At 45.1% G+C, this 10,964-nt stretch overlaps 1 protein-coding gene across 1 annotated transcript in view; it reads right to left on the reverse strand.

Annotated features, from left to right (window-relative positions):
• jag1b (jagged canonical Notch ligand 1b) overlaps window positions 1-10,964 on the reverse strand; it is a 28,402-nt gene that overhangs the window by 11,414 nt on the left and 6,024 nt on the right. Inside the window, exons 3-11 of the mRNA XM_035663458.1 lie at window positions 9,311-9,362; window positions 6,588-6,845; window positions 6,033-6,093; window positions 3,628-3,758; window positions 3,412-3,531; window positions 1,473-1,586; window positions 1,261-1,374; window positions 1,056-1,169; window positions 549-595 (exon numbers count right to left, since the gene is read on the reverse strand). Coding sequence (XP_035519351.1) covers window positions 549-595; window positions 1,056-1,169; window positions 1,261-1,374; window positions 1,473-1,586; window positions 3,412-3,531; window positions 3,628-3,758; window positions 6,033-6,093; window positions 6,588-6,845; window positions 9,311-9,362 — 1,011 coding nt within the window. The remainder of the gene's footprint in view (window positions 1-548; window positions 596-1,055; window positions 1,170-1,260; window positions 1,375-1,472; window positions 1,587-3,411; window positions 3,532-3,627; window positions 3,759-6,032; window positions 6,094-6,587; window positions 6,846-9,310; window positions 9,363-10,964) is intronic.

Here is a 10,964-nt window from a genome sequence, read left to right on the forward strand (position 1 = left end):
ATAGCCGTTTACCAAGTCCTGAGAGAGAGCGAGAGAGAGAGCGAGAGAGAGAGCGAGAGAGAGAGAGAGAGAGAGACCAGGGTTAACCCTCATGAAGCCACAAATTTGATTAAGTGCTTTGACAGGGTGGGGTCCAAACAATAACTGTCAAACCAGAGAACAGAACGAAGAGCGAGGCTGAGTGAGGGGGGGGGTCCGCGACAAGTTTGGAGGAACATTATCACAGCTCCGCAATTATTTCAACACATTTTCCTGGCACGGGCTCAACACAATAATGTTTATGGTAATTCAATCTAGTGTGGTCAAGAAACTTCTGTGTCCCTCCCTTAGAAGCCCCTCTGAACCCACTCCCCTCAGATTTGATTTCAGAGAGGAATTCCACAACAATTCCACTGTCGGTTTGGGGAGAACAGTTTACAGCAGCTATTTATATAACCGCTGTAAATGTCTCGGGCTTCGGCAAAAAGACACAATAAAACAAACAAACAAGCTGGCAAACAAAGCAGCGATACCAGATAGAGTTAGATGGTTTTTGAACCAACACGTACCTTGCAAGTTCCCCCATTCTGGCACTGGTCCTTACAGTCGTTTATATCTGCACAGGAAAACAAATCTGAGGATTAATTCTGAACAGCTTGACTAAACAGTCTGTCTTTGAAAACAAGTCTGTGCTTTATGTTTCCCATGCTAGGGGCCTTTAAAAACATTGCCGGAGCTAGAGAGCGCTGTGCAAGAGTTGGATAATGTGGCTGCAGAATCAGTGCAGCACGGAGTATTGAGCAATCTCATCTGCTGCCAAGTGAAACTAGTCCTGGGATTGTTTTGAGCCACTTCTAATCACCACAACCTTGGCCACACACAGGGCTAATAATGATACAGCAGATTTATTTACACTGCAGAAAAATGCTGCGTTTGTCCAACTATTGCTTTATGCCTTCATAATACAGATCGGTTCAGCCTGTACTGAATGAACAGAGAGAAAGAGAGAAATAAAAGGAGGCAGAAGCTGGACAGGTGTCCCATTCCACAGCTGCAGCTGACAGCCTTCTACTCACTGATGTCGCAGTTTTGCCCCGTCCAACCAGGGACGCACTCGCAGAAGTATCCACCAATCAAGTTGCGGCATGAGTTGGCATTGACACAAGGCTTGCTATCGCATTCGTTGGCATCTAGAGAGGGAAAGAAGGGGTTAGTGGCATTTGCATGTGCAGTTGACAGGCATGAAGTGGTAGAAAGAGAAAAAGAGGCTGGCTTGCTCACCAATCAGACATGTCTTCCCTGTCCACTGGGAAGGACAGTGACACTTGTAACCATTAACCATATCTTGGCAGGTACCTCCGTGATTGCAGGGGTTTGGAGAGCAGTCGTCGACATCTAAGCAGGAGAAGTCAAATGTGGTTATTCAACATGATTTTTTTTTTTTCCTATGAGGGTACTGACATTTGATGGGTGCTGGCTGTGTGCAATCTTACTGATAGTGCAGGAGGGGCCGCTCCAGCCTGGCGCACACTGACATTCGTAGCCTTGACTGGTTTCTGAACAGCTCCCTCCATTAGAGCATGGATTGGACAGACAGGCATGTTCCGCTAGAATGAGAAAGAACATTTTTAAAAACAGGTCACAGACACACCCTTTTGAGTCATTTTAAAAAGAGGAAAATTCCACCCTTGGGTACTCCTTTTGTCAATTTATGACACTTATGTTGTGATTAAATTAGCAAAATGTACCATGTTGGACCAACTTTACCGTTTTTGGCTGATAAACTGATATTTAGATTGATGTTTTTCTGTGAGCTGGCATGAAAATATTTTACTGACATCATGTGGTCTACGCTGGTCCTATTATTCACAAGAAAACAAATCAGATGCAAAAGATTCATTTCAGTTTCTAACTCCCATCCCCAGAAAACCTCACTCCTCTGCCAAGGACCTGTCTGTCATTAATAAAAAAAAAAAAAAAAAAAACACACCCAGGGGTTCAACTCCATCCCTTACCCATCACAATCACCCTCCCTGCCCCAAAAAACCCGCTCAAATCAAAACACACCCCAGGGGCAACTCCATCCCTACCATCACCATCACCCTCCCTGCCCCAAAAAACCCGCGTCCAAATCCCCCCCACATCTCACTCTCAGTTACCCGGCCCTGGCAGACCACACCACCGGAATCATCTTTCAGCTAAGTTGACCTGCCCAATCGCACCGTACTTCCCCTCTGACTCTCCGCCATTCTCTACCTGACGAAGCCGGCAGAAGATGAGAGACTGCGGCAGGCGCGCGGAGAGGACGCGACCGCCCGGAGTTTCCTCCCTATATGAAAGTTAAGGATGAGTGGTCCAAAAACAAGGGTGGGTTAGCAAACACGAAATGAATCAAAAATGAATGATTCACTCAGGGAATAACTAGGCGGTTGGAGGTGATCAGTGGACGGCTCTTGGTATGCCGTGGGGAGGAGGGAGGGGAGAGGATGCACCCTGGGGCCTCTGTGTTACAATAGCCTGACGTATCCCCTGGTCTGAGGACCTCCTGTTACGAAGGGCACGGTTTCCTGACATCTCTGCAGTTAAGCTGTCAGCACCCCGCGAGGCTCAGATTTAATGAGGAAAAAACCATCATCTCCATGGTAAGTGCTCGCAGCAGCTGAACCTTAGCACCACACCCATCTGTCTCAAGTGCCTGAGGAGCAGAGGGATGACCAGCCCCTGAAGATCAAACCGGTGGATTACCTGACTTGGGGGCCACTCACACTGGAGTGGAAACAGATTATTGCCGAGTTACCACCTCCTCTGATTACAAACTTGAGGCACCTCTGACCTTTTGTCTGTTAGCTCAACAAGCCCAGACCCTTCCCACTTATTATAATTGCAAGCATGAGTTTGAGACCCCATGAGATTAAATCTCAATTAATAATAGTTTTAGGTTCCAAATGTAGATTGTCTCATAAATAAAATAAATAAAAATACAAAATGGAAGTTCTGGAAACCGTGAAGCTGCTTTGCTACATTTAGTTAGAATATTTAAGAATATGATTTAGCTAGAACATCATTTCCTTCAGTCAGTTAAAGGGGAAGTCCAGTAATTCAGTACTGTACTTTCACAAAGTTGAGGGACATTCAAGAGACAGATTAAACAAGGAACGGTAAAAATCAAAGATATTCTCTAGATAGTCAAACTCGACTGGTTCTGACATTTCCCATAATGCAACTTGACTTATCAGATCCTCCACACCTTCTTAATGCCCACATCTTTCAAACAGTTCATGCAGGCTTTCCAGTAAAAACAGAACGTTTCAAGCTTAAACCAAGCTACCCTGAAGACATCATCAGGGTACTAGTGAAGGTCACAGAGTTAGTTAAACACTCATGACAAGTAAACCTTGTTTGTAAAATCAAAGCTTGCCACCAGTAACTCACCTCTCTCACAGTTGGCACCAGAGTAGCCCTCTGCGCATGTACACTGGTACTTGTCAGGTCCTGTGTTGATGCATGTCCCTCCGTTCAGGCATGGCTGATGGGTGCCACAGTAGTTCAGATCTGGGAAAGGAGTGTTTCACACAGTTTGAGTTTATTTTCACACAACACGGGCCACTCCTACAGCGACTGCAACTGAAATTAGAGAAGGGAATTAACCTTTATCGCAAAGATGGCCGCCCCAGTTGGTGTCACACAGGCACTGCCAGGGCTCTCCACAGGTGCCATGTACACAGCCAGGGTGGGGGATGCACTTGTCACAGTACTGGCCCTGCCAGCCATACAGACACCTGCAAGACACACAGAGCCATGCTATCAGCCTCAGAAGTGGGACACAAGATAAAAATCAGCCCAAATACACACACACATGCCACAGCAACACATGCAGAACATTCAGGAAAATAAAAAAAAAAATAGAAAAATAAAATCACAGTCAAATAATCCCTGTGGTATCTAAAAATGCTAATATCTTAATCTTCTGTTTATTCCAAATTCCTTCACAAGCAATCGAGCGATAATCTGAACTTAATGAACTAAACTTTAGCATAAACAGCATGGAGCTGCACAAATGAAACAAACAAAGAGGCAGTATTCTTGCCCTCACAACCAGGCTGTGTCTTAAAAGACCACAAATGAATCTTAAGTAGCAGGGTGTTTATGCAACAGCTTTTAAACAATACTTGGGGGCAGGGAAACAGAGGAGTATTTAGCATTTTACCAAACAGAAAAAAACAAAACACTAAATTACAGTTCCAATGGGACCTTTAGCACAGCTAACATTAGCATGCGGCCAGACGCTCCCTTTAACAACACTGTGCCTGTGGCTTGGCAGTAGTGACATCCTTTGCAGAGAGGAGTGTTTAGCCCTCCCCTCGGCTGTTACACTGCTGCTCATCCTGGTTCCCATGAGTCAGGAGTCAGGCTCGGGCCCCAGGGCTGAGGAGGGAAACACAGCTTGCTGACCACTGAAATGTCCGGGTCCATAATTACACTGATAGTGCTGCCCTTTTTCTTTCTGGGCTCCATAATTAAGACAGCAATTCAGCCTGACTGATAAGTCCGCTCTTTAAAAGGTGGTGAGGTGGCGATACAGTTGCTGTTGTGGAGCCTAGCGACAGGAAACACAGTGTCCCTCTGGGGGAGCGGCGCGCTGATTAGCCTCAAGAAACGGACGGACTATAAAAATAAACGCGGTGGTTAAAGTAAACCTCAGTCTGTGATTAAAGAGGCTATTCTTAAAAGTGTGCTAATCCTCTCCATGAGAAGCAGAGCAGGATTCCCCAGCGGGATCCCAAATCATTTACAGTTATTACACAGCCAAATTACTGGGGAATGTGACATTACATTGTGTAGCAATCCTGATGCACACAGATTTTAACCCTCAACATGAAAACAGACCTCTTTTAAGTATCTGTATATCGTGGCTGTGCAATTAATGCTTTTCAAACAAATTTTCTACTGTGCGAATCTTGGTCCACAGGTGCACTGTTATTACTCTGTTGGTAACAATAAAAGCCGAGGGTATCATTAAAAACTCCACAGCTGAAAGAAAATCCCACGGAGCGTCATTAGCAGTGGCTGTGCTGACACAAAGTTAGTGACAAGGAGGCTGCCCTAGCCTGCAGCCAATGTTGCTATGTACTACTGTTGTTTAACACTCTGCAACAGCTTAATGATGGGAAACTACTCACTGACTACAACAGCAGTAGAGCTTGCTGGGAGAGTTTTTTGGCAGAGTGCATATAAAACAACTTAAACCCAGAGCTTTAAATATAGCCACACCTGTACAGAGACTAAAGCAATTCAACCTCTTGTTCTGCCCGTGGCCACACAAGCACTTACAAGAAACCTGATGATGTCAAAAGCTTGGGAAAAACAACAAAGCTGCGGCACAAAATGAACAAACCTGATCGTCCCTGTGCTTGATTTACAGCCAAATCAGACAAGTAAGAAAGCAACCAATGCCTGAGCTGTGGGAAGACTCTGGCAATACAGGGCCTCCTCCAGGATGAGGATGAGATATAACTGTTACTGCACACAATGCCCCAGCTCTGATATCCATCTGCGCCTGGCTTTTCCTCTGGCTGTGTGCATAAACAGCATTAGGAAGCCATTAGCTACACAAACAATACACTTTGAAGCTCATCCGTATGTTACACATGATTTGACTGATAACGCTCGCCTCATTAGAGGGAATGCATAGGCTACACTTCCAACATGGAGTCTTGGCAGTTGAGCCGCTCGTTTTTGCAGACTGGCAGCTCCGGTCCAAAGCCCCACGAGAGATTTGCAGCTCAGTCTGTATCTATGCTAAAGCCCGGGTACTGATAGTCTCTTGGCCAGAACACCAGGCATGTGCAGGGAAAGATCCATGCCATGACAGAACTGGTGCTTGGACACAATCCCTACATATCTGAATGATCCACACCACATGCTTCTGGCACCAGCCTCCATAATAAGTAAAGACACTTGAACTAACCATGTTTGACATTTTACACAGTAAAATCCAATAAAACCATTGATAACAGACTAATAAATCACACAGAGCAGCCCAAGTCACTTACTTGCATTCTCCTGGCTCCTTACATGATCCATGTTCAGTGCTGCAGCCTTGTCGACATATAGCTACAAGGGGAAGAAAAATAATCACTGCCTGGTAACTAGAATCAAACTTAGCTAAATTTGTTTTGGCCCATTTTAATTATAGCAATAAATTATATAATTACTACCCTCTATGACATTTCTGCCTGCGAGAATAAACACTGCTGTCGACAAACAATCAAGCTTGCCATGCCATATAACACAGTAAAATATTTAATAAGAAAATGACTACTGCCCAGGCTGATTTCCTGGAGATAAAACTTTATTTCTGGCCATACAGGCAATGAAAAGCTTTATTTGAATGGAAAAGGAGGAGAAAAATGCTTTGAGAGTTCAGAAACAAAGTCCTCCATTCAATGTGAACCACGCAACAGACAGTGTATCAGCATGAATCACAGATTACAGTCTGGCTGCTAGCTTTAGAAGACTCATTCATAGTCATAAATACTAATCCAGCTGTCTCGAGCTGCTGTCTTGATCAGTATTTCCCATTTTGAAGTGATGTCAGCACGCCTTACCTGTGTTGCAGTCAGGTCCGGACCAGCCTTCCAGACAGGTCTTGTTTCCATTGTAGTCGCATGTGTAATGCCCGAAGAATTCATCCCTGGGCCGACAAAACTTGTTGCAGCCGAAGCCATAGTAGTGCTCATCACAGCTGACCCGGATCTGGTACTCAAACTGGGCCACGGGGCCGTTGTGAGTCAGCTTCTGCCAATGCGGGCTGGGGTTGATCATGCCGGAATGAGAGGCCTTCTCTATCAACTTCCCATCCGCACCTAAAATGTCAATTTGGACACCATCAACATAAACTACAAAATTCTTGTTGAAAATTTTATGTTCATCAAATGTTTGAGCCAGGAAGAGAAAAGTGGAATGCAGGATCCTACTTTACACATTTGGGGCTTGCAATGTTCTCCGCGATCATACAGTGGGAATCCAAAAATGCCCCAAAAAATTCGGACACAAATTGCAGAAGATCTCTCAGATAGCAGATTATATGTAATTAAAGCAACTATGTGTGCTGGAGAGGAAGAAAAGTACAAGGAGGAAATGCAGAAAAAAGGAAAAGGCTGGCTGTAATGAGCACTCTTAACTACTTTTTTTCTCACGCTCCCTCTCCAACTCTCCCTGGTTGGTTTCTGATTCTCAGGTTTACAGCTTGAGGATATTACTGGTCTCAGATGCTGCCCTCTGCAAGGACCGAACCACAGCCGCCATAAATTACAGCGTGAGGACACACCGATGCCACAGTCATTGCTGGGAAACCTGCCAGTGTGCCATCAGCACTTTTTTTTCCAGGCTTTTTTACTTTTTTTAATATACATTCTTGTACTAACAGCAGTCGAAAAAGTCAACTGGTTTTCACACACTTACAAGTATACTTAGGCTCGGGAGTAAAGGCCCAGCCTGTATTGTGCAATATTTAGAGACTTAAACACACACACATAGACCCAGATACACGCTTATTTTCATGTCAAACATGAAGAGGTCATGGCTCTGTCAAATGGGCAAGGACTGACCTAGGAACCATGGGCGATGTTGAGCATCACACACACAGAGCAAATACTCAAACTGAGTAAACATGCTCAGCGCCCCATCTCCAGACACTACACTGTACACATACATACATACATACATACATACATACATACAAGGAGGCCTGCGCATTAACACCACTCACTCACTCGCACATGAAGCACTCGCTACTTGATATCTAAATCTTCCACCTGGGAGAGAATGAAAAATATGTCACAGCTGTTATTTACTGCACTCACATGAGCAGAGGTGGCTGACCGCTGGGTGAATCGCTCCTCTGTGTAGTGTGATGCAATGCAATGCAGTTGGGGACGGCCTGCTGTCATTTATTTACTGCGCTGTGGTGTGTATAGGGGGGTCTGGGGGACGAACTGAAATCACAGTGCCCGGTAATATTTCGCAATGGTCTGGAATCCAGCGCTCAGCTGTGTGGCATTTCTCTACCGACTACTGGCCTGCAGTGTCAGGAGTAGCACATGCTTACTACCTGCTGCCTGGCTCGAAGCTAAACATAAATCAGCCAAGCTTTATAGAGCTTAGAAAGGTCATGCTCAAGTATCAAATTCATTTTATATAGAGAAAATCTAAACTTTTAAGCTGTAAAACCAGACTGCTTTTCTCAAAAGTTGATAGAATCTTTTTTTTTTAAACATCAAAAATAATAGTGCTTACAAATTGACATAAATATAAAACTAAATTCAAGCTTTTAATCTTGATTAGGAATCAGTTGGCGTTTAAATATCAGTTAGGATAGACAACGTATGAAGCTATCAGAGCTGTGAGCTAGCCCGGTGGAGCTCAGAGGGGCTTAACCAGCATTGACTATGTACATTCAGGGGGCTTTTCACACCAATGCCCTAATAGCTCTCTGGGGAGCGGCAAATACAGCAGAAAAGACCGAAACCTTGTTGACCTCGAACAGACCTGCATAAACAAGCATGGGATAAGGCCCTCCCCCTCAGCTGGAATCACCATGCTGTCGCCAATATGACCGCCAACCAGCAGGAATATAAGCACAGTTAATGACAGAAACAAATCCTGGCAACCAGAATTTTGATTCAGCACATTACTGCCGCCTTCTTCCCACGTTCATGGGAAGAACACCCACAGTGTTCGAGTTGTTCACTCAAAAGTCTTCCACTGCACATGCTCGCATCTCGGTCTGCAGTCCACCTGTGCCAGAGGTAACTTTAACCTACGGGACGGCATAGCTCAGAGGACTCGGCCCCCCGCATTGTCACCGCAGGCTGATCGCGGTGCTGGGCTGAGCGGCCGGATGAACTCTGTGTTTCACGCCTCAGTGACAGTGAGACAGTGTGACCCCGACCCTGGTTGGCAGCACCTGCCATCAGTCATCGGCCAAATGAAAACATTTTCATAGGGGGGCAGCGTGGCCCCTCTGTCGTTCTCCCCTCCTCTACCTCGCCACACTTACTTCTCTGTCTGCACCCATCCACCCCCCTCTCATCTGCCCTGTCCCAACTTCTTCTTCTTCTTCTTATTCCCCCTCGCTTCCTTGAACAGCTCTCCCGCCTAACAGGCACCTGTCAACACACTTTCTTAGCACAGACACACACGCACACCCAGTGGACCATGTGGAAGAGGGCAGGGAGTTCAGGAAGAATAAACTTCCATTTCTGACCTTCATTGGGGGGGGGGACAGCGGAACACAAGATGGAGATGCCAGACAAGGACAAATACTCACCACTGGTCTCATTGTTGAAGTCCATGGCTTCCACTATCAAAGTGTAGGACCTCTGAGGAAGACAAGACAGACATAAAAAGGAGCGTTAGCCAAGAGTTGGTTCAATCACTGTTTCATAAATCATAAACTATTATCATTAAGTGATAAATGCTTCGCAAAATTGCTTCTGTGCAGAGAAGCACAGCACGGTTGACATCCTTTTGTTTGTTAGTTACCATGCAAACTAACTTGTACTAGGGTTCGCTCACATGTTTCCACTTAAGCAAGTATCGCATAGTTTATATAAACAAAATGAACAGATTTTCCTTTCTAAATTTATCAATTTTAATACTTTAAGCTTAAAAATAAAACTCGAAAAAAGCAACTTTCTGGTTTCCCACGACCTCACCAGCCTTGCCAATGAAGTTTCATCTCCCTCTCATTGAGTTAGCTCACAACGAGGCCCAGTACAGAGGCTGCTCACTGTTAACTTATAACAATGGTCCCATTGGTCTGATTAAGAGAGGATAAGCTTGCGGCGGTGCAGAGGTCTCTGCGTCTCAACGATTAGTTTGACAGACACATGGGCAGTGGGATCTGGTCTAGCTGGACACCCACCCAGCAGGAGGGTGTCTGATGCACCAAAAACCAGCCAGCTATAGCGGGGCTGCACTGGACAGACTTGAGTAATGGCCATGATAAAAGAAAAAAACAAAAAAAATAGGACATAGAAAAGGACACCTCACCCTGCAGTGCCTAAAATATGTCTTCATCTCAGCCCCGGTAACCTCACTCTCTTTACAAAAAGTTTTTCCACGTTTATAAAATGTGGCGAAAGACGTCAGTGAAGGATCCAATTTTCTGAGAAAGCACACACTCAAGTTGTGTTTTGCAAATGTATATGGGATTTTCAATTTTATGCTAATTCATAAACCTCTGGTGTCATGTGCAATGAATGCTGTGAACAATCCAAACTAAAGTGCTTACGTCAACACAGGAAGAAGAAAAAAAAGAGGTATATTTGACGAATGGTGAGGCAGAAAGGCAAAAAAAAAAAAAAAAAAAAAAATCTATGGAAGGGAGAGAGCGACTGAATGAGCGCTACACTCTGGAGGGCCTGTCTTGATTTCAGCAGTCCCGAAAACGCTTTGTCTGATTCAGGGTCGGTAGCGCTCACACCAATATCAGCTTACACATTCGCTCTACCCTGTGCCACAGTCTTGGGGAAACGAACAATGTGTCTGCGAGCGCGCACAACAGACTGAGAGAAAGTATGCGATTGTGAGAAAGTGTAATCCACTTACAGTGCCCGAGCATCCACTAGAAACACCTACTTGTTATATTCACACACATGCTTGCCCCCTAGAAGTGCTGCTCGGAGGCATTGCAGAAATCCTGCATTGCCACTGTGGCCCTCTTTACTGCGGTGACTTCATGGTAAACAAACCTGCTTGAAGGAAACCCCCTGTTCACTTTCCATAGAAAGGAAAAGGGTATGACTCACTCCTGAAGCCTTTTTTCATGGCTTCACCTTGTTTTGTCAGCCGTTCAAATTTCCATCTTTTCAGGAGACATTTGTCTCATCCTGTGCCAGTGTTTCACTGCAATCAGGGCAGCTATTCTCCGAATTGCAGGGCTCATCAGCAACCCAGGCCATACACTACATTCTGACTCA

The sequence above is a fragment of the Morone saxatilis genome, unplaced genomic scaffold, assembly GCF_004916995.1.
Source record: "Morone saxatilis isolate NCDOM2014 unplaced genomic scaffold, NCSU_SB_2.0 Contig19, whole genome shotgun sequence".
Classification (NCBI taxonomy): domain Eukaryota; kingdom Metazoa; phylum Chordata; class Actinopteri; family Moronidae; genus Morone; species Morone saxatilis.